The sequence below is a fragment of the Oncorhynchus mykiss genome, unplaced genomic scaffold, assembly GCF_013265735.2.
Source record: "Oncorhynchus mykiss isolate Arlee unplaced genomic scaffold, USDA_OmykA_1.1 un_scaffold_213, whole genome shotgun sequence".
In the NCBI taxonomy this organism is placed as follows: Eukaryota; Metazoa; Chordata; class Actinopteri; order Salmoniformes; family Salmonidae; genus Oncorhynchus; species Oncorhynchus mykiss.
In genome coordinates, this window is record NW_023493684.1 from 583,218 (window position 1) to 608,626 (window position 25,409).

The 25,409-nt window shown below is 41.8% G+C and overlaps 1 protein-coding gene across 1 annotated transcript in view; it reads left to right on the forward strand.

Annotated features, from left to right (window-relative positions):
* Positions 1-25,409, forward strand: part of LOC118936635 (caspase recruitment domain-containing protein 11-like) — a 112,654-nt gene that overhangs the window by 83,771 nt on the left and 3,474 nt on the right. The window contains 7 exon segments of the mRNA XM_036972941.1: positions 4,304-4,505; positions 5,157-5,283; positions 5,953-6,080; positions 9,013-9,128; positions 9,684-9,768; positions 17,481-17,576; positions 17,786-17,903. Coding sequence (XP_036828836.1) covers positions 4,304-4,505; positions 5,157-5,283; positions 5,953-6,080; positions 9,013-9,128; positions 9,684-9,768; positions 17,481-17,576; positions 17,786-17,903 — 872 coding nt within the window.

Consider the following 25,409-nt stretch of genomic DNA (forward strand, 5'->3'; position numbering starts at 1 on the left):
GTGTGTGAGAGGGGGAAAAATTATTGTTATCGATCAGTATTGACAAACCTCGAAATTGACAACTTAGAAGGAAAGCTACTGAGGATGGTATCTGACTCTATAGCCACTCCTATCTGTCATAGCTTTAATCTGAGCCTAGAAGAAAGTCTTTGTCCTTTAGCTTCCTGGAGGGAAGCTAAAGTCATTCAGCTACTTAAGAGTGGTAAAGTGGCCTTTTCTGTTTCTAACAGCAGACCTACCAGCTCTTAGCAAACTGTTAGAATTATTTCAATTTGTTGACCAAATGCAATGCTATTTCTCTGTAAACAAATTAACAAAATACTTTCAGTATGCTTAAAGAGAAGGACAATCAACATGTAATAATCAACAATAATTAAAATAACAGACACAAATGATTGGTTGAAAGAAATTGATAATAATATGATTGGAAGCTGTACTATTAGGGTTGGGGTCAGGGTCGGGTTAGGGTCAAGGTTAGGGGTTATGGTTAAGGTTAGGGCAGCCTTTGATATTGTTGACCATAAACTGTTGTTAAGAAAACACATCTTATTTTTGTACCTTTATTTTACTAGGCAAGAAGAACAAATTCTTATTTTCAATGATGGCCTAAGAACAGTGGGTTAACCACCTGTTCAGGGGCAGAACGACAGATTTGTACCTTGTCAGCTCGGGGATTTGAACTTGCAACCTTTCGGTTACTAGTCAAACGCTCTAACCACTAGGCTACCCTGCCGCCCCATGGCTTTTCAACCTCTGCCATATCGTGGATTCAAATCAAATCAAATTGTATTAGTTACATGCGTCAAATTCAACAGGTGTAGTAGACCTTACAGTGAAATGCTGAATACAACAGGTGTAGTAGACCTTACAGTGAAATGCTGAATACAACAGGTGTAGTAGACCTTACAGTGAAATGCTGAATACGACAGGTGTAGTAGACCTTACAGTGAAATGCTGAATACAACAGGTGTAGGTAGACCTTACAGTGAAATGCTGAATACAACAGGTGTAGTAGACCTTACAGTGAAATGCTGAATACAACAGGTGTAGTAGACCTTACAGTGAAATGCTGAATACGACAGGTGTAGTAGACCTTACAGTGAAATGCTGAATACGACAGGTGTAGTAGACCTTACAGTGAAATGCTGAATACAACAGGTGTAGTAGACCTCACAGTGAAATGCTGAATACGACAGGTGTAGTAGACCTTACAGTGAAATGCTGAATACAACAGGTGTAGTAGACCTTACAGTGAAATGCTGAATACAACAGGTGTAGTAGACCTTACAGTGAAATGCTGAATACAACAGGTGTAGTAGACCTCACAGTGAAATGATGAATACAACAGGTGTAGTAGACCTTACAGTGAAATGCTGAATACAACAGGTGTAGGTAGACCTTACAGTGAAATGCTGAATATAACAGGTGTAGTAGACCTTACAGTGAAATGCTGAATACAACAGGTGTAGTAGACCTTACAGTGAAATGCTGAATACAACAGGTGTAGTAGACCTTACAGTGAAATGCTGAATACAACAGGTGTAGTAGACCTCACAGTGAAATGATGAATACAACAGGTGTAGTAGACCTTACAGTGAAATGCTGAATACAACAGGTGTAGGTAGACATTACAGTGAAATGCTGAATATAACAGGTGTAGTAGACCTTACAGTGAAATGCTGAATACAACAGGTGTAGTAGACCTTACAGTGAAATGCTGAATACAACAGGTGTAGTAGACCTTACAGTGAAATGCTGAATACAACAGGTGTAGTAGACCTTACAGTGAAATGCTGAATACAACAGGTGTAGGTAGACCTCACAGTGAAATGCTGAATTCAACCGGTGTAGTAGACCTCACAGTAAAATGCTGAATACAACAGGTGTAGGTAGACCTTACAGTGAAATGCTGAATACAACAGGTGTAGTAGACCTCACAGTGAAATGCTGAATACAACAGGTGTAGTAGACCTTACCGTGAAATGCTGAATACAACAGGTGTAGGTAGACCTTACAGTGAAATGCTGAATATAACAGGTGTAGTAGACCTTACAGTGAAATGCTGAATACGACAGGTGTAGTAGACCTTACAGTGAAATGCTGAATACAACAGGTGTAGTAGACCTTACAGTGAAATGCTGAATACAACAGGTGTAGTAGACCTTACAGTGAAATGCTGAATACAACAGGTGTAGTAGACCTTACAGTGAAATGCTGAATACAACAGGTGTAGTAGACCTTACAGTGAAATGCTGAATACAACAGGTGTAGTAGACCTTACAGTGAAATGCTGAATACAACAGGTGTAGTAGACCTTACAGTGAAATGCTGAATACAACAGGTGTAGTAGACCTTACAGTGAAATGCTGAATACAACAGGTGTAGTAGACCTTACAGTGAAATGCTGAATACAACAGGTGTAGTAGACCTTACCGTGAAATGCTGAATACAACAGGTGTAGTAGACCTTACAGTGAAATGCTGAATACAACAGGTGTAGTAGACCTCACAGTGGAATGCTGAATACAACAGGTGTAGTAGACCTCACAGTGGAATGCTTACTTACGAGCCCCTAACCAACAATGCAGTTTCAAAAACATACGGATAAGAATAAGAGATAAAACTAACAAGTAATTAAAGATCAGCAGTAAAATAACAATAGTGAGACTATATACAAGGGGTACTGATACAGAGTCAATGTGGAGGCTATATACAAGGGGTACTGATACAGAGTCAATGTGGAGGCTATATACAGGGGGGTACCGATACAGAGTCAATGTGGAGACTATATACAGGGGGGTACCGATACAGAGTCAATGTGGAGGCTATATACAAGGGGTACTGATACAGAGTCAATGTGGAGGCTATATACAAGGGGTACTGATACAGAGTCAATGTGGAGGCTATATACAAGGGGTACTGATACAGAGTCAATGTGGAGGCTATATACAGGGGGGTACCGATACAGAGTCAATGTGGAGGCTATATACAGGGGGTACTGATACAGAGTCAATGTGGAGGCTATATACAGGGGGGTACCGATACAGAGTCAATGTGGAGGCTATATACAGGGGGGGTACCGCTACAGAGTCAATGTGGAGGCTATATACAGGGGGGTACCGATACAGAGTCAATGTGGAGGCTATATACAGGGGGTACCGGTACAGAGTCAATGTGGAGGCTATATACAGGGGGGTACCGATACAGAGTCAATGTGGAGGCTATATACAGGGGGTACCGGTACAGAGTCAATGTGGAGGCTATATACAGGGGGTTACGGTACAGAGTCAATGTGGAGGCTATATACAGGGTATTACGGTACAGAGTCAATGTGCCGGGGCACCGGTTAGTTGAGGTAGTATGTACATGTAGGTAGAGTTATTAACGTGACTATGCATAGATGACAACAGAGAGTAGCAGTGGTGTAAAGAGGGGGAGGGGCAATGCAAATAGTCTGGGTGGCCATTTGACTAGATGTTCCGGTACCTCTTGCTTTGCGGTAGCAGAGAGAACAGTCTATGACTAGGGTGGCTGGAGTCTTTGACAATTTTTAGGGCCTTCCTCTGACACCACCTGGTATAGAGGTCCTGGATGGCAGGAAACTTGGCCCCAGTGATGTACTGGGCCGTTCGCATTACCCTCTAGTGCCTTGCGGTCGGAGGCCGAGCAGTTGCCATACGAGGCAGTGATGCAATCAGTCAGGATGCTCTCGATGGTGCAGCTGTATAACCTTTAACCTTTAGAACCTTTTGAGGATCTGAGGATCTTTTCAGTCTCCTGAGGGGGAATAGGTTTTGTCGTGCCCTCTTCACGACTGTCTTGGTGTGCTTGGACCATGTTAGTTTGTTGGTGATGTGGACACCAAGGAACTTGAAGCTCTCAACCTGCTCCACTGCAGCCCCGTCGATGAGAATGGGGGTGTGCTCGGTCCTCTTTTTCCTGTAGTCCACAATCATCTCTTCAAAGCTATCTATCTAATATAACTCAGATCGTTTTCTTTAATGGAAGCTTCTCACAAACACACACAAACATTCATGTACAAATTACAAACCTTAACATTTGTGTGTGTATGTGTGTGCGTGTGTGTTGGGTGTGTGTGTTTGTATATGTGTGTGTGTGTGTGTTTGTATTTGTGTGTATATGTGCGTGTGTGTGTCAATGCATATGTGTGTGTGTGTGTGTGTACGCATATGTTTGTACGTGTGTGTGTGTGTGTACGTGTGTGTGTATATGTGTGTTTGTATATGTGTGTGTGTATGTATGTATGTGCGTGTGTGTGTGTATGTGTGTGTGTGTGTGTGTAGGCCTTTCCGTCCGTCTCTCTCCTCCTTCTCGAGGGTCAGCTCTTCTCTGCGGCCAGTCCAGGAGCTTTCATTGCTAGGCGACCAACTTTTGGCTGATGTCACGCTGGTTGGTGGTAACGACAGTGGAATCTTTGTGTCGTCTGTCCAATCAGAGTCCGGCGCTGAGAAGGCGGGGCTACGGGAGGGCCACCACCTCCTTTTGGTGAGATACACTGTGATACACACTAACTACTAAGGTACTCCAGGTACCCTAACCCTGAGGTACCCTAACCCTGAGGTACCCTAGGTACCCTAACCCTAAGGTGCCCTAACCCTAAGGTACCCTAGATACTGTAAACCTGAGGTACTCTAACCCTACGCTACCCTAACCCTAAGGTACCCTAACCCTGAGGAACCCTAACACTAAGGTACCCTAACCCTAAGGAACCCTAACCCTAAGGTACCCTAACCCTAAGGTACCCTAACCCTGAGGAACCCTAAGCTTGAGGTACCCTAAGGTACCCTAACCCTAAGGTACCCTAACCCTAAGGTACCCTAACCCTAAGGTGCCCTAGGTACCCTAACCCCAAGGTACCCTAACCCTAAGGTACCCTAACCCTGAGGAACCCTAACCTTGAGGTACCCTAAGGTACCCTAACCCTAAGGTACCCTAACCCTAAGGTACCCTGAGGTGCCCTAACCCTAAGGTATTATAAAACTGAAATTGTAATTTTTAAAAAGTACAACCATTGAAAATTCCATAATATTGGCATGTTGAATAAAATGACTGGGCTCCGTATAAGGAATTAGTGGACCTACAGCTGTCTTCTTAATGGCTCTGTTCCCCTTCCCTCTCTGTCATTGGCTGGTCCAGCTGGAGGGCTGTATCCGCGGGGAGAACCAGAGCATCTCGTTGGACACCTGCACCCAGGAGGAAGCCCATTGGACGATGCAACGTTGCTCTGGACCAATCCAACTGCACTACCGTGCCAACTATGATGGTACGTTCTTACACTGTAAACGTACACACACACACAGGCAAACACACCATCCCCTAACACCATTGTAAATCCCCTAACAGCATTGTAAATCCCCTAACACCATTGTAAATCCCCTAACAGCATTGTAAATCCCCTAACAGCATTGTAAATCCCCTAACAGCATTGTAAATCCCCTAACACCATTGTAAATCCCCTAACAGTATTGTAAATCCCCTAACAGCATTGTAAATCCCCTAACACCATTGTAAATCCCCTAACACCATTGTAAATCCCCTAACAGCATTGTAAATCCCCTAACAGCATTGTAGTGGAGGTTTTATCTGCATCTGTTCTGGACACCTGGACTAACCCTAACCCTGGACACCTGGACTAACCCTAACCCTGGACACCTGGACTAACCCTAACCCTGGACACCTGGACTAACCCTGGACACCTAGACTAATCCTAACCCACTAACCCTAACCCACCTGGACTAACCCGAACCCTAACCCTGGACACCTGGACTAACCCTAACCCTGGACACCTGGACTAACCCTGGACACCTAGACTAACCCTAACCCACCTGGACTAACCCTAAACCTAACCCTGGACACCTCACTTTACGCTCAGGCTTCAAACACAGATAAAAAACATTGTGCAATCTATTGTGTGTCTGTGTGTGTCTGTCAGGGTACCGGAGGCTGCAGAGGGATCTATCGGAGGGAACGGTGACGTCAGGAGACTCATTCTACATCAGAATCAACCTCAACATCTCTGGCCAATCAGACACCTGCTCCCTGAGCGTGCTTTGTGATGAGGTACCTCCTGACCCTAACCCTGTCATTTAGTAGACACTCTTATCCAGATCGACTTACAGTTAGTACATTCATCTGAAGATAGCTAAGTGAGACAACCACATATCTCAGTCATAGTAAGTACACTTTTCCTCAATAAGGTAACTATCAGCAAAGTAAGTGCAAGTGTTAGTTATTACCTCATATCAGTCTCATTCTGAAAGTCATTGACTTCATAAATCCTAGTCTAAATGATGATTCAGCGATACACAAATTGGCTTAATTATTTATCTACTAACTAACTAAACAATCACACAGAAATACATAAACACACACAGCTTAGGTTGAATTGATTACTAACATAATGCAATGAAAAGTCCCTAGTGGACTAACCCGATATGACGGCTGGTTAAACAATGAAAAGTCCCTAGTGGACTAACCCGATATGACGGCTGGTTACACAATGAAATGTCCCTAGTGGACTAACCTGATATGACGGCTGGTTACACAATGAAATGTTTTTATGAAAAAGGGTTAGGGTTAGGGCTAACCCTAACCCTAACCCTCTTGACCCAAGCAAGTATCTTCTTATTATTGGTGTCCTTTAGTAGGGGTTTATTTGCAGCAATTCAACCATGAAGGCCTGATTCACACAGTCTCCTCTGAACAGTTAATGTTGAGGTGTGTCTGTTACTTGAACTCTGTGAACCATTTATTTGGGCTGCAATTTCTGAGGCTGGTAACTCGAATGAACTTGGAGGTAACTCTGGGTCTTCCATTCCTGTGGTTGTCCACATGAGAGTCAGTTTCTTCATTGTTCTTGATGGTTTTTGCGACTGCACTTGAAGAAACTTTAAAAGTTTCCATCTCAAATATAAAATATATTTTGATTTTTTGGTTACTACTTGATTCCATATGTCAATAGTCCTGTAGTCAATTCACTATTATTCTACAATGTAGAAAATAGTAAAAATAAAGAGAAACCCTTGAATGAGTAGGTGTTCTAAAACTGTTGACCGGTGGTGTACAATATACAATATATACATGACATAATCTACAATATGTGCTTTGTGACGAGGTACATCAATCTACAATATGTAACGAGGTACCTGTTATTATCGTGTTGTTGTTGTTAGGGTTAGGGTTGATTGATTGCTTGGTTGTTTGGTTAATTTATTGTTTGAGTAATTGGTTGGATGATGTTTGATTATTTTATTGAATTAATGATTGATTGATTGGTTGATCGATTGATCGGTTGATAGGTTGATTGAGTGATTTATTGGTTGATTGATTGATTAACATATTTACAGTGCCTTGCGAAAGTATTCGGCCCCCTTGAACTTTGCGACCTTTTGCCACATTTCAGGCTTCAAACATAAAGATATAAAACTGTATTTTTTTGTGAAGAATCAACAACAAGTGGGACACAATCATGAAGTGGAACGACATTTATTGGATATTTCAAACATTTTTAACAAATCAAAAACTGAAAACTTGGGCGTGCAAAATTATTCAGCCCCTTTACTTTCAGTGCAGCAAACTCTCTCCAGAAGTTCAGTGAGGATCTCTGAATGATCCAATGTTGACCTAAATGACAAATGATGATAAATACAATCCACCTGTGTGTAATCAAGTCTCCGTATAAATGCACCTGCACTGTGATAGTCTCAGAGGTCCGTTAAAAGCGCAGAGAGCATCATGAAGAACAAGGAACACACCAGGCAGGTCCGAGATACTGTTGTGAAGAAGTTTAAAGCCGGATTTGGATACAAAAAGACTTCCCAAGCTTTTAACATCCCAAGGAGCACTGTGCAAGCGATAATATTGAAATGGAAGGAGTATCAGACCACTGCAAATCTACCAAGACCTGGCCGTCCCTCTAAACTTTCAGCTCATACAAGGAGAAGACTGATCAGAGATGCAGCCAAGAGGCCCATGATCACTCTGGATGAACTGCAGAGATCTACAGCTGAGGTGGGAGACTCTGTCCATAGGACAACAATCAGTCATATATTGCACAAATCTGACCTTTATGGAAGAGTGGCAAGAAGAAAGCCATTTCTTAAAGATATCCATAAAAAGTGTCGTTTAAAGTTTGCCACAAGCCACCTGGGAGACACACCAAACATGTGGAAGAAGGTGCTCTGGTCAGATGAAACCAAAATTGAACTTTTTGGCAACAATGCAAAACGTTATGTTTGGCGTAAAAGCAACACAGCTGAACACACCATCCCCACTGTCAAACATGGTGGTGGCAGCATCATGGCTTGGGCCTGCTTTTCTTCAGCAGGGACAGGGAAGATGGTTAAAATTGATGGGAAGATGGATGGAGCCAAATACAGGACCATTCTGGAAGAAAACCTGATGGAGTCTGCAAAAGACCTGAGACTGGGACGGAGATTTGTCTTCCAACAAGACAATGATCCAAAACATAAAGCAAAATCTACAATGGAATGGTTCAAAAATAAACATATCCAGGTGTTAGAATGGCCAAGTCAAAGTCCAGACTTGAATCCAATCGAGAATCTGTGGAAAGAACTGAAAACTGCTGTTCACAAATGCTCTCCATCCAACCTCACTGAGCTCGAGCTGTTTTGCAAGGAGGAATGGGAAAACATTTCAGTCTCTCGATGTGCAAAACTGATAGAGACATACCCCAAGCGACTTACAGCTGTAATCGCAGCAAAAGGTGGCGCTACAAAGTATTAACTTAAGGGGGCTGAATAATTTTGCACGCCCAATTTTTCAGTTTTTGATTTGTTAAAAAAGTTTGAAATATCCAATAAATGTCGTTCCACTTCATGATTGTGTCCCACTTGTTGTTGATTCTTCACAAAAAAATACAGTTTTATATCTTTATGTTTGAAGCGTGAAATGTGGCAAAAGGTCACAAAGTTCAAGGGGGCCGAATACTTCCGCAAGGCACTGTATTTGATTGGTTGATTGATTGATTAAGGTGGTCCATGTCCTGGACACGATGCACCAGGGGAAGTGGGAGTGGCTTTGCTCCCGGGTCGAAGCCTACTCTGGAACCGACCTATCGGAAAAAGGCACCATCCCCTCTTACTCACGGTAAATACAGACTGCTATGGACTACTACACACTACTACAAACTACAGAGTACTACAGACTACTACACACTACTACATACTACTACAGATCACTACATACTACTACAGACTACTACAGAGTACTACAGAGTACTACATACTACTACATATTACTACAGAGTACTACAGACTACTACAGACTACTATGGACTACTACAGAGTACTGCAGAGTACTACACACTACTACAGACTACTACAGACTACTACAGATTGCTACAGACTACTACAGAGTACTACAGACTACTACAGACTATTACATACTACTACACAGTACTACAGAATACCAGATGAATACTTTCAAATACTGATCCAGAAGCTTGATGTAACATCAGACTACTACATTTCACCACAGACCTGTATGTGTGTGATCTACAGGGCCCAGCAGTTGCTCCTGGAAAAGATGCAGAAGCTCGATACAACATCAGATTAGCAACCACTATAGATCACCACTGACCTGTGTGTGTGTGTGTGTGTGTCTGTGTGTGTGTTCGCACACGCACGCGTGTATGATCTACAGGGCCCAGCAGCTTCTCCTGGTAAAGATGCAGAAGCTGGTGTGTCGAGGAGGAAGAGAGGAGAATGACAGCCTGCGCAACTTCAAGGTATTAACTAGACCCTAATTAACTAGCCAGCTACCCCCTAACTGACTAGCAGCCTGCATAACCTCATGGTACTAACTAGCCCCTAACTAACTAGCCAACTTACCCCTAACTAACTAGCAGCCTACATAACCTCATGGTACTAACTAGCCCCTAACTAACTAGCCAACTTACCCCTAACTAATTAGCAGCTTGCATAACCTTGGGGCACTAACAAGCCCCTAACTAACTAGCCAGCTAACCCCTAACTGACTAGCAGCCTGCATAACCTCGTGGTACTAACTAGCCCCTAACTAACTAGCCAACTTACCCTTAACTAATTAGCAGCCTGCATAACCTTAGGGCACTAACAAGCCCCTAACTAACTAGCCAGCTAACCCCTAACTGACTAGCAGCCTGCATAACCTCATGGTACTAACTAGCCCCTAACTAACTAGCCAACTTACTCCCAACTAACTAGCAGCCTACATAACCTCAGGGTAATAACTAGCTCGTAACTAACTAGCAGCCTGCATAACCTCAGGGTACTAACCAGCTCGTAACTAACTAGCAACCTGCATAACCTCAGGGTACTAACTAGCCCCTAACTATCTAGCCTCTAACTATCTAGCCTCTAACTATATAGCCCCTAACTAACTAGCCACTAAGTAACTAGCAGCCTGCATAACATCAGGGTACTAACTAGCCCGTAACTAACTAGCCTCCAACTAACTAGCCCATAACCAACTAGCCCATAACCAACTAGCCCATAACTAACTAGCCCCTAACTAACTAGCAGCCTGCATAACCTCAGGGTACTAACTACCCCTAACTAATTAGCCTCTAACTAACTTTCATCTAACTAACTAGCCCCTTACTAACTGGCCTCCAACTAACTAGCCCCTAACCCATTATCCCCTAACAAACAAACTAACCAACTAACTAGTCCCCAACTAACTAACTAACTAACCAACTTACTAACCAACTAACTAGTCCCCAACTAACTAACCAACTAACTAACCTAGCTTCTATCTAACAAACTGGCTGAACAACTGCTTGACTAACGTAACTGACTGACTAACTAAGGCCTAGATTCAATACGGACCATTACAGATCCACGTTATAGTGTGTTTGACATTTAACCTTAAACGCATCAACATATTTCAACTGCTAAAAGCCCCAACAGGGGTAATTTTTGAGCCCTAAATCACCAACTGGGGCCATTTTTTTTACCCCTAAAGCCCTAACAAGGGTTATTTTCGAGTCCAAATTGGAAATGTCAAAATGACACTTTCTGTCACATAGTTACACTTTTTATTTTATTAACCTTTGGTAACTGTAAAATGGTTTAAATTCCTCCAAAATAATCATATATTTAAAACATTTCACAGATTTATACTCACATTTGATATACAAAAATATATGTTTTTGCATATTTTTCATGCTTTGAACAGTTATTTTCATCTATTTCATCCATAGCAACTTGTTTCTGTTATTCATTCAAGGTGTTCTGTTTCTGTGATTCTGTGAGGCTGAGAAATTGGCGATTGAGCTAATATGACGTACCGGTACAACCTAAACTAGATTTGAGAGGAACCAACATCTTCTCCAAAGAGGACTTCTCTGAAACTGTGCGCCAGAGGAGGAAATAACTTATTGGCCGAGTCAGTGGCTTCAGATCAACATCATATATTACCATTCGGCCGTCAGATTGGCCCCCAACGCTCCTTATAGGACACATCACTCTACAGTCCTCTGTAAACTGGTAATCTCTGTATACCCGTCGCAAGACCCACTGGTTGATGCTTATTTATAAAACCCTCTTAGGCCTTACTCCCCCATATCTGGTAGCCTAGTGGTTAGAGCGTTGGACTAGTAACCGGAAGGTTGCAAGTTCAAAACCCCGAGCTGACAAGGTACAAATCTGTCGTTCTGACCCTGAACAGGCAGTTAACCCACTGTTCCTAGGTCGTCAATGAAAATAAGAATTTGTTCTTAACTGACTTGCCTAGTTAAATAAAGGTACAATAAAAATACATTTAAAATACCTACTGCAGCCCTCATCCTCCACATACAACAGCCGTTCTGCCAGTCACATTCTGTTAAAGGTCCCCAAAGCACACACATCCCTGGGTCCCTCGTCTTTTCAGTTCGTTGCAATTAGAGACGAGAATGAGCTGCAACAAACACTCAAACTGGACAGTTTTATCTCAATCTCTTCATTCAAAGACTCAATCATGGACAATCTTTCTGACAGTTGTGGCTGCTTTGTGTGATGTATTGTTGTCTCTACCTTCTTGCCCTCTGTGCTGTTGACTGTGCCCAATAATGTTTGTACCATGTTTTGTGTTGCTACCATGTTGTTAACATGTTGTGTTGCTACCATGATGTGTTGTCATGTGATGCTGCCTTGCTATGTTGTTGTCTTAGGATTCTCTTTATGTAGTGTTGTGTCCTATATTTATATTGTATTTATTTTTAATTTTTAATCCCAGACCCCCGTCCCCGTAGGAGGCCTTTTGGTAGGCCATCATTGTAAATAAAAATGTGTTCTTAACTAATGGGGATCCATAATAAACCCCAGGAAGAGTAGCTGCTGTCTTGGCAGGAACTAGTGGAGATCCATAATAAACCCCAGGAAGAGTAGCTGCTGCCTTGACAGGAACTAAAGGGGATCCATAATAAACCCCAGGAAGAGTAGCTGCTGCCTTGGCAGGAACTAATGGGGATCCATAATAAACCCCAGGAAGAGTAGCTGCTACCTTGACAGGAACTAATGGGGATCCATAATAAACCCCAGGAAGAGTAGCTGCTGCCTTGACAGGAACTAAAGGGGATCCATAATAAACCCCAGGAAGAGTAGCTGCTGCCTTGGCAGGAACTAATGGGGATCCATAATAAACCCCAGGAAGAGTAGCTGCTGCCTTGGCAGGAACTAATGGAGATCCATAATAAACCCCAGGAAGAGTAGCTGCTGCCTTGGCAGGAACTAATGGGGATCCATAATAAACCCCAGGAAGAGTAGCTGCTGCCTTGGCAGGAACTAATGGAGATCCATAATAAACCCCAGGAAGAGTAGCTGCTGCCTTGGCAGGAACTAATGGGGATTTATAATAAACCAATGAACAAAGCCATCAGACATGTAGCTATGGGCTATCAACTCAGTTCCAAATTCTTCTGAAAGATGACCCGTTCAACTTGGCATAGAGACATTGACTGGAATCTAAATACTGGATGTATTTAAATTGTTATTATTTTTGTAAAAATTGTGGCTGTGTCATGCCCTGACCTTAGAGATCCTTATTATTCTCTATGTTTGGTTAGGTCAGGGTGTGACTCGGGTGGGAAAGTCTGTTTTCTATTTCTTTGTTTTTGGCCGTGTGTGGTTCCCAATCAGAGGCAGCTGTCTATCGTTGTCTCTGATTGGGGATCACATATAAGTTGTCATTTTCCTTTTGGGTTTTGTGGGATCTTGTTTTTTGTTTAGTGTCTGTTACCTGACAGAACTGTTCGCTTTGTTATTTTGTTTGAGTGTTTTTTGATAATAAAAATCATAAATACTTTCCACGCTGCGCTTTGGTCCACTCCTTTCGACGAGAGCCATTACAGAAGACCCCACCACCAAAGAACCAAGCAGCGTGGCCAGGAGGAGCAGGGATCCTGGGCTCGGGGGAAAAGGGAGTGGACATCCTGGACCTGGGAAGCAGACCCTGCCATGGAAGCAGGCGGAGGCAGGGAGTGAGGAACGGTGACGATACGAGGAGTTAAGACAATGACGGAAGCCCGAGAGACAGCTCCAACCATTTTTGGGCGGAGGCAGACGGGGAGATTGGCAGAGTCAGGGTTTAGACCTGAGCCAACTCCCTGTGCTTACTGTGGGGAGCGTGTGATACACATCCCGGTGCGCTCTGTTCCAGCTCAGAACGGTTTTTGATAATAAAAATCATGAACACTTTGGTCCACTCCTGTCGACGAGAGCCGTTACAGGCTGCCACGCCCCCCGAGGTGCCATATTTGGTCCACTCCTGTCGATGAGAGCCGTTACAGGCTGCTACGCCCCCCGAGGTGCCATATTTGGTCCACTCCTGTTGATGAGAGCCGTTACAGGCTGCCACGCCCCCCCGAGGTGCCATATTTGGTCCACTCCTGTCGACGAGAGCCGTTACAGGCTGCCACGCCCCCCCGAGGTGCCATATTTGGGATGTTCAGGGTACATACATCTACAGTGCCTTCGGAAAAATTCCAACCCCTTGATGTTACAGCCTTATTCTAAAATTGATAAAATAAATAAAAATCCTCATCATTCTACACACAAGACCCCATAATGACAAAGCGAAAACAGGATCTTAGAAATGTTTGCAAAAATATAAGAAACATAAATACCTTACTTATATGAGTATTCAGACCCTTTGCTCTGAGACTCGAAATTGAGCTGGTGCATCCTGATTCCATTTGTATTTATTATGGATCCCTCCTGCCTTGGCAGCAGCTACTCATCCTGGGACCCAGCAAAATTAAGGCAGTTTATACGATTTTAAAAACATTACAATACATTCTCCGATTTCACAACACACTGTTTGCCCTCAGGCCCCTACTCCACCACTACCACATATGTACAGTACTAAATCCATGTTTACGTGCGTGTATAGTATGTATGCATGTGTCTGTGCCTATGTTTGTGTTGCTTCACAGTCCCCACTGTTCCATAAGGTGTTTTTATTCTGTTTTTTAAATCTAATTTTACTGCTTGTATCAGTTTCTTGATGTGGAATAGAGTTCCATGTAGTCATGACTCTATGTAATACCGTGTGCCTCCCATAGTCTGTTCTGGACTTGAGGACTGTGAGGAGACCTCTTGTGGCATGTCTTGTGGGGTATGCATGGGTGTTGCAGTCCTTTCAGTCGCTGTAGTAGCTGACATGTATAGAGTTGAGTCATTCACATACATAGACACTCTGGCTTTATTCAAAGCCAGTGGCATGTCATTAGTAAAGTTTTTTTTAAGTAAATGGGCCTAGACAGCTGCCCTGGGGAATTCCTGAATCTACATAGATTATAAAAATAATTATAATATTTAACCTTTATTTAACCAGGTAGGCCAGTTGAGAACAAGTTCTAATTTACAACTATGACCTGGCCAAGATAAAGCAAAGCAAAGCAGTGCAACAAAAAACAACAACACTGAGTTACACATGGGATAAACAAATGTACAGTCAATAACACAATAGAAAAAGTCTATATACAGTGTGTACAAATGTAGTAGGATTAGTGAGGTAAGGCAATAAATAGGCCATAGTGGCAAAATATTTACAATTTAGCATTAACACTGGAGTGATAGATGTGCAGAAGATGTGCAAGTAAAGATACTGGGGTGCAAAAGAGCAAAAAAAAGAATAACAATGTGGGGACGAGGTAGTTGGATGGGCTATTTACAGATGGCTGTGTACAGGTGCAGTGATCGGTAAGCTGCTCTGACAGCTGTTGCTTAAAGTGAGGGAGATATAATCAAATCAAATCAAATCAAATTTATTTTATATAGCCCTTCGTACATCAGCTGATATCTCAAAGTGCTGTACAGAAACCCAGCCTAAAACCCCAAACAGCAAGCAATGCAGGTGAAGAAGCACATATAAGTCTCCAGCTTCAGTGATTTTTGCAATTCGTTCCAGTCATTGGCAGCAAAGAACTGGAAGGAAAGGCAGCCAAACGAGGAGTTGGCTTTGGGGATGACCAGTGAAATATACCTGCTGGAGCACGTGCTATGGGTGGGTGTTGCTATGGTGACTAGTGAGCTGAGATAAGGCGGAGCTTTACCTAGCAAAGACTTATAGATGGCCTGGAGCCAGTGGGTTTAGCGACGAATATGTAGCGAGGGCCAGCCAACGAGAGCATACAGGTCGCAGTTGAGGGTAGTATATGGGGCTTTGGTGACAAAACGGATGGCACTGTGATAGACTACATCCAATTTTCTGAGTAGAGTGTTGGAGACTGTTTTGTAAATGACATCGCCAAAGTCAAGAATCGGTAGGATAGTCAGTTTTACGAGGCTATGTTTGGCAGCATGAGTGAAGGAGGCTTTGTTGTGAAATATGAAGCCTAGATTTAATTTTGGATTGGAGATGCTTAATGTGAGTCTGGAAGGAGAGTTTACACTCTAACCAGACACCTAGGTATTTGTAGTTGTCCACATATTCTAAGTCAGAACCTTCCAAAGTAGTGATGCTAGTCAGGCGGGCGGGTGAGGGCAGCAATCGGTTGAAGAGCATGCATTTAGTTTTACTAGCAGGCCACGGAAGAAGTGTTGTATGGCATTGAAGCTCGTTTGGAGGTTTGTTAACACAGTGTCCAAATAATGGCCAGATGTATACAGAATGGTGTTGTCTGGGTAGAAGTGGATCAGAGAATCACCAGCAGCAAGAGCGACAATGATATATACAGAGACAAGAGTTGGCCAGAGAATTGAACCCTGTGGCACCCCCATAGAGACTGCCAGAGGTCCAGACAACAGGCCCTCCAATTTGACACACTGAACTCTATCTGAGAAGTAGTTATTGAAGTAGTAATTTGAGTAACCAAGGCTATTGAGTCTTGCAGATAAGAATGCGGTGATTGACAGAGTTGAAAGCCTTGGCCAGGTCGATGAAGACGGCTGCACAGTATTGTCTTTTATCGATGGTGGTTGTGATGTCGTTTAGGACCTTGAGCGTGGCTGAGGTGCACCCATGACCAGCTCGGAAACCAGATTGCATAGTGGAGAAGGTATGGTGGGATTCGAAATGGTCGGTGATCTGTTTATTAACTTGGCTTTCGAAGATTTTAGAAAGGCAGGGTAGGATGGATATAGGTCTGTAACAGTTTGGGTCTATGGTGTCTCCCCCTTTGAAGAGGGGGATGACCGCGGCAGCTTTCCAATCTTTGGGGATCTCAGACGATACGAATTTTGAGGATAATTTTAGAAAGAGAGGGTCCAGATTGTCTAGCCCAGCTGATTTATAGGGATCCAGAATTTGCAGCTCTTTCAGAACATAAGCTGTTTGGAATTGAGTGAAGGAGAAGCGGGGGGCGGGGGGAGCATGGCCAGCCGTAGAAAAATGCTTATTGAAATTCTCGTTTATGGTGGATTTGTTGCTAGTGACAGTGTTTCCTATCCTCAGTGCAGTGGGCAGCTTGGAGGAGGTTCTCTTATTCTCCATGCACTCTACAGTGTCCATCAACCCTTTAATAATGGGGCTAGTGACAGTGTTTCCTATCCTCAGTGCAGTGGGCAGCTTGGAGGAGGTTCTCTTATTCTCCATGCACTCTACAGTGTCCATCAACCCTTTAATAATGGGGCTAGTGACAGTGTTTCCTTTCCTCAGTGCAGTGGGCAGCTTGGAGGAGGTGCTCTTATTCTCCATGCACTCTACAGTGTCCATCAACCCTTTATTAATGGGGCGAGTGACAGTGTTTCCTATCCTCAGTGCAGTGGGCAGCTTGGAGGAGGTGCTCTTATTCTCCATGCACTCTACAGTGTTTCCTATCCTCAGTGCAGTGGGCAGCTTGGAGGAGGTGCTCTTATTCTCCATGCACTCTACAGTGTTTCCTATCCTCAGTGCAGTGGGCAGCTTGGAGGAGGTGCTCTTATTCTCCATGCACTCTACAGTGTCCATCAACCCTTTAATAACCGTGAGCTAACTACATGTAAACACCTTGAACTGTCTTGATGTGTTGTTGTTATTGTTGTTTATGTTGTGTAGAACAGCTTACAGCCTGAAGAGTCCAGCCTGTCCTCAGACCCCAAATCCAGCCCTCGCATGTCCAGAGCTAGCGTCTTCATCACACAGATACTACAGGTAACACACACACACCTTCACACACCTTCACACACACACCCATCTCCTCAGTAAAGTGCAATGTGTGGTGTGTGTGTGTGTGTGTGTGTGTGTGTGTGTGTGTGTGTGTGTGTGTGTGTGTGTGTGTGTGTGTGTGTGTGTGTGTGTGTGTGTGTGTGTGTGTGTGTGTGTGTGTGTGTGTGTGTGTGTGTGTGTGTGTGTGTGTGTAGTTTGTCAGCAGGGTGGATAATAAGTATAAGCGTATGAACAGCAGTGAGCGTGTTCGCATTGTGAGCTCAGGAAACCCGACGCTGCCCAGACCAGGCTTCGAAACCCTGAGACAGGATGGTAAGCCTTGCACCCTACACACTATACAATACAGGAAACCCAATGCTGCCCAGACCAGGCTTCGAAACCCTGAGACAGGATGGTAAGCCTTGCACCCTACACACTATACAATACAGGAAACCCAACGCTGCCCAGACCAGGCTTCGAAACCCTGAGACAGGATGGTATGCCCTGCACCCTACACACTACTGGAAACCCAATGCTGCCCAGACCAGGCTTCAAAACCCTGAGACAGGATTAAAAAACGACATCCTACCATAAACCTACATCCTACCATAAACCATGTACACTACTACCTATACGCCCTGTTTCTCTCTCTCTCTATACACACACACACCTATACACTACACCCTGTTTCTCTCTCTCTATACACACACACCTAAACACTACACCTGTTTCTCTCTCTCTCTATTGTCACGAACCGGCTCAAAGCCCGTAACAAAGGGAGACAACGTGGAGATAAGGAGTAACAAAATATATATTTATTAACTAAACCAACTAAGGAAAATATACAATGACGTGTGTAATCAGTAATCAGTAGTGTAAGTGAGTGTTTTGCATGCATGAATGTGATAATGCAGGGTGTTGAAAGGTGCCAAAGCAAACAAACAAAAGGCCACCAAGAACCACAACACAATCTACAAAGGTGTCTGCATGGAGAGTCTCCTCCATGAATGTGGAAGAGGTCTATTTATCCTGGGAGACACCTGGCCCAGGTGTTTCCCATGAAGCTGACGACCCTCCCAACTCCGCCCACCGGCATCCTAATAAGGAAACAAGAACAAAGACAGAATACAGCAGACAGAGTGGGAGGGTTGTCACACTATATACACACACCTATACACTACACCTGTTTCTCTCTCTATATATACACACACACCTATACACTACACCTGTTTCTCTCTCATATATATATATATATATACAGTGCCTTGCGAAAGTATTCGGCCCCCTTGAACTTTGCGACCTTTTGCCACATTTCATGCTTCAAACATAAAGATATAAAACTGTATTTTTTTGTGAAGAATCAACAACAAGTGTGACACAATCATGAAGTGGAACGACATTTATTGGATATTTCAAACTTTTTTAACAAATCAAAAACTGAAAAATTGGGCGTGCAAAATTATTCAGCCCCTTTACTTTCAGTGCAGCAAACTCTCTCCAGAAGTTCAGTGAGGATCTCTGAATGATCCAATGTTGACCTAAATTACTAATGATGATAAATACAATCCACCTGTGTGTAATCAAGTCTCCGTATAAATGCACCTGCACTGTGATAGTCTCAGAGGTCCGTCAAAAGCGCTGAGAGCATCATGAAGAACAAGGAACACACCAGGCAGGTCCGAGATACTGTTGTGAAGAAGTTTAAAGCCGGATTTGGATACAAAAATATTTCCCAAGCTTTAAACATCCCAAGGAGCACTGTGCAAGCGATAATATTGAAATGGAAGGAGTATCAGACCACTGCAAATCTACCAAGACCTGGCCGTCCCTCTAAACTTTCAGCTCATACAAGGAGAAGGCTGATCAGAGATGCAGCCAAGAGGCCCATGATCACTCTGGATGAACTGCAGAGATCTACAGCTGAGGTGGGAGACTCTGTCCATAGGACAACAATCAGTCGTATATTGCACAAATCTGGCCTTTATGGAAGAGTGGCAAGAAGAAAGCCATTTCTTAAAGATATCCATAAAAAGTGTTGTTTAAAGTTTGCCACAAGCCACCTGGGAGACACACCAAACATGTGGAAGAAGGTGCTCTGGTCAGATGAAACCAAAATTGAACTTTTTGGCAACAATGCAAAACGTTATGTTTGGCGTAAAAGCAGCACAGCTCATCACACTGAACACACCATCCCCACTGTCAAACATGGTGGTGGCAGCATCATGGTTTGGGCCTGCTTTTCTTCAGCAGGGACAGGGAAGATGGTTAAAATTGATGGGAAGATGGATGGAGCCAAACACAGGACCATTCTGGAAGAAAACCTGATGGAGTCTGCAAAAGACCTGAGACTGGGACAGAGATTTGTCTTCCAACAAGACAATGATCCAAAACATAAAGCAAAATCTACAATAGAATGGTTCAAAAATAAACATATCCAGGTGTTAGAATGGCCAAGTCAAAGTCCAGACCTGAATCCAATCGAGAATCTGTGGAAAGAACTGAAAACTGCTGTTCACAAATGCTCTCCATCCAACCTCATTGAGCTCGAGCTGTTTTGCAAGGAGGAATGGGAAAAAATGTCAGTCTCTCGATGTGCAAAACTGATAGAGACATACCCCAAGCGACTTACAGCTGTAATCGCAGCAAAAGGTGGCGCTACAAAGTATTAACTTAAGGGGGCTGAATAATTTTGCACGCCCAATTTTTCAGTTTTTGATTTGTTAAAAAAGTTTGAAATATCCAATAAATGTCGTTCCACTTCATGATTGTGTCCCACTTGTTGTTGATTCTTCACAAAAAAATACAGTTTTATATCTTTATGTTTGAAGCCTGAAATGTGGCAAAAGGTCGCAAAGTTCAAGGGGGCCGAATACTTTCGCAAGGCACTGTGTATATATATATATATATATATATATATATATATATATGCTGTTTATTATTATACACCCTACACCCTGTTTCTCTCTCTCATATATATATATATATATATATATATATATATATATATGCTGTATATTATTATACACCTTACACCCTGTTTCTCTCTCTCATATATATATATATATATGCTGTATATTATTATACACCCTACACCCTGTTTCTCTCTCTTATATATATATATATATATATATATATATACATATATATATATGCTGTATATTATTATACACCCTACACCCTGTTTCTCTCTCATATATATATATATATATATATATATATATATATATATATATATATGCTGTATATTATTATACACCCTACACCCTGTTTCTCTCTCTTATATATATATATATATATGCTGTATATTATTATACACCCTACACCTGTTTCTCTCTCATATATATATATATATGCTGTATATTATTATACACCCTACACCTGTTTCTCTCTCATATATATATATATATATGCTGTATATTATTATACACCCTACACCCTGTTTCTCTCTCTTATATATATATATATATATGCTGTATATTATTATACACCCTACACCCTGTTTCTCTCTCATATATATATATATATGCTGTATATTATTATACACCCTACACCTGTTTCTCTCTCATATATATATATATATGCTGTATATTATTATACACCCTGTTTCTCTCTCATATATATATATATATATGCTGTATATTATTATACACCCTGTTTCTCTCTCTTATATATATATATATATATGCTGTATATTATTATACACCCTACACCCTGTTTCTCTCTCATATATATATATATATATATGCTGTATATTATTATACACCCTACACCCTGTTTCTCTCTCTCATATATATATCTATATGCTGTATATTATTATACACCCTACACCCTGTTTCTCTCTCATATATATATATATATATATGCTGTATATTATTATACACCCTACACCCTGTTTCTCTCTCATATATATATATATATATATGCTGTATATTATTATACACCCTACACCTTGTTTCTCTCTCATATATATATATATATATGCTGTATATTATTATACACCCTGTTTCTCTCTCATATATATATATATATATGCTGTATATTATTATACACCCCGTTTCTCTCTCATATATATATATATATATGCTGTATATTATTATACACCCTACACCCTGTTTCTCTCTCATATATATATCTATATGCTGTATATTATTATACACCCTGTTTCTCTCTCATATATATATATATATATGCTGTATATTATTATACACCCTACACCCTGTTTCTCTCTCTCATATATATATATATATGCTGTATATTATTATACACCCTACACCCTGTTTCTCTCTCTTATATATATATATATATGCTGTATATTATTATACACCCTACACCCTGTTTCTCTCTCATATATATATATATATATGCTGTATATTATTATACACCCTACACCCTGTTTCTCTCTCATATATATATATATATATGCTGTATATTATTATACACCCTACACCCTGTTTCTCTCTCTCATATATATATATATGCTGTATATTATTATACACCCTGTTTCTCTCTCTTATATATATATATATATATATATGCTGTATATTATTATACACCCTACACCCTGTTTCTCTCTCTCATATATATATCTATATGCTGTATATTATTATACACCCTACACCCTGTTTCTCTCTCTCATATATATATATATGCTGTATATTATTATACACCCTACACCCTGTTTCTCTCTCATATATATATATATATATATGCTGTATATTATTATACACCCTACACCCTGTTTCTCTCTCTCATATATATATCTATATGCTGTATATTATTATACACCCTGTTTCTCTCTCATATATATATATATATATATATATATATATATGCTGTATATTATTATACACCCTACACCCTGTTTCTCTCTCATATATATATATGCTGTATATTATTATACACCCTACACCCTGTTTCTCTCTCTCATATATATATATATGCTGTATATTATTATACACCCTACACCCTGTTTCTCTCTCTCATATATATATATATGCTGTATATTATTATACACCCTACACCCTGTTTCTCTCTCTCATATATATATATATGCTGTATATTATTATACACCCTACACCCTGTTTCTCTCTCTCATATATATATATATATGCTGTATATTATTATACACCCTACACCCTGTTTCTCTCTCTCATATATATATATATGCTGTATATTATTATACACCCTACACCCTGTTTCTCTCTCTCATATATATATATATATGCTGTATATTATTATACACCCTACACCCTGTTTCTCTCTCTCATATATATATATATATGCTGTATATTATTATACACCCTACACCCTGTTTCTCTCTCTTATATATATATATATATATGCTGTATATTATTATACACCCTACACCCTGTTTCTCTCTCTCATATATATATATATATATGCTGTATATTATTATACACCCTACACCCTGTTTCTCTCTCATATATATATATATATTTATGCTGTATATTATTATACACCCTACACCCTGTTTCTCTCTCTCATATATATATATATATGCTGTATATTATTATACACCCTACACCCTGTTTCTCTCTCATATATATATATGCTGTATATTATTATACACCCTACACCGTTTCTCTCTCATATATATATATATATGCTGTATATTATTATACACCCTACACCCTGTTTCTCTCTCATATATATATATATATATATATATGCTGTATATTATTATACACCCTACACCCTGTTTCTCTCTCATATATATATATATGCTGTATATTATTATACACCCTACACCCTGTTTCTCTCTCATATATATATATATATATATGCTGTATATTATTATACACCCTGTTTCTCTCTCATATATATATATGCTGTATATTATTATACACCCTACACCCTGTTTCTCTCTCATATATATATATGCTGTATATTATTATACACCCTACACCCTGTTTCTCTCTCTCTCTATACACACACACCACCAGTGGAGAGAACAAGTATTTGATACACTGCCAATTTTGCAGTTTTTCCTACTTACAAAGCATGTAGAGGTCATTTTTAACATAGGTACACTTCAACTGTGAGAGACGGTATCTAAAACAAAAATCCGGAAAATCACTATGATTTTTAAGTAATTAATTTGCATTTTATTGCATGACACAAGTATTTGATCACCTACCAACCAGTAAGAATTCCGGCTCTCACAGACCTGTTAGTTTTTCTTTAAGAAGCCCTCCTTGTTCTCCACTCATTACCTGTATTAACTGCACCTGTTTGAACTCGTTACCTGTATAAAAGACACCTGTCCACACACTCAAACAGACTCCAACCTCTCCACAATGGACAAGACCAGAGAGCTGTGGAAGGACATCAGGGATAAAATTGGAGACCTGCACAAGGCTGTGATGGGCTACAGGACAATAGGCACGCAGCTTGGTGAGAAGGCAACAACTGTTGGCGCAATTATTAGAAAATGGAAGAAGTTCAAGATGACGGTCAATCACCCTCGGTCTGGGGCTCCATGCAAGATCTCACCTCGTGGGGCATCAATGATCATGAAGAAGGTGAAGGATCAGCCTAGAACTACACGGCAGGACCTGGTCAATGACCTGAAGAGAGCTGGGACCACAGTCTCAAAGAAAACCATTAGTAACACACTAAAATAACACATCCTAGATCTGAATGAATGAAATTCTTATTAAATACTTTTTTCTTTACATAGTTGAATGTGCTGACATCAAAATCACACAAATTATCAATGGAAATCAAATATATCAACCCATGGAGGTCTGGATTAAAGTGGAAAACCACACTACAGGCTGATCCAACTTTGATGTAATGTCCTTAAAACAAGTCAAAATGAGGCTCAGTAGTGTGTGTGGCCTCCACGTGCCTGTATGACCTCCCTACAACGCCTGGGCATGCTCCTGATGAGGTGGCGGATGGTCTCCTGAAGGATCTCCTCCCAGACATGGACTAAAGCATCCGCCAACTCCTGGACAGTCTGTGGTGCAACGTGGTGTTGGTGGATGGAGCGAGACATGATGTCCCAGATGTGCTCAATTGGATTCAGGTCTGGGGAACGGGCGGGCCAGTCCATAGCATCAATGCCTTCCTCTTGCAAGAACTGCTGACACACTCCAGCCACATGAGGTCTAGCATTGTCTTGCATTAGGAGGAACCCAGGGCCAACCGCACCAGCATATGGTCTCACAAGGGGTCTGAGGATCTCATCTCGGTACCTAATGGCAGTCGGGCTACCTCTGGCGAGCACATGGAGGGCTGTGCGGCCCCCCCAAAGAAATGCCACCCCACACCATGACTGACCCACCGCCAAACCGGTCATGCTGGAGGATATTGCAGGCAGCAGAACGTTCTCCACGGTGTCTCCAGACTGTCACATGTGCTCAGTGTGAACCTGCTTTCATCTGTGAAGAGCACAGGGCGCCAGTGGCGAATTTGACAATCTTGGTGTTCTCTGGCAAATGAAAAACGTCCTGCACGGTGTTGGGCTGTAAGCACAACCCCCACCTGTGGACGTCGGGCCCTCATACCACCCTCATGGAGTCTGTTTCTGACCGTTTGAGCAGACACATGCACATTTGTGGCCTGCTGGAGGTCATTTTGCAGGGCTCTGGCAGTGCTCCTCCTGCTCTTCCTTGCACAAAGGCGGAGGTAGCGGTCCTGCTGCTGGGTTGTGGGCCCTCCTACGGCCTCCTCCACGTCTCCTGATGTACTGGCCTGTCTCCTGGTAGCGCCTCCATGCTCTGGACACTACGCTGACAGACACAGCAAACCTTCTTGCCACAGCTCACATTGATGTGCCATCCTGGATGAGCTGCACTACCTGAGCCACTTGTG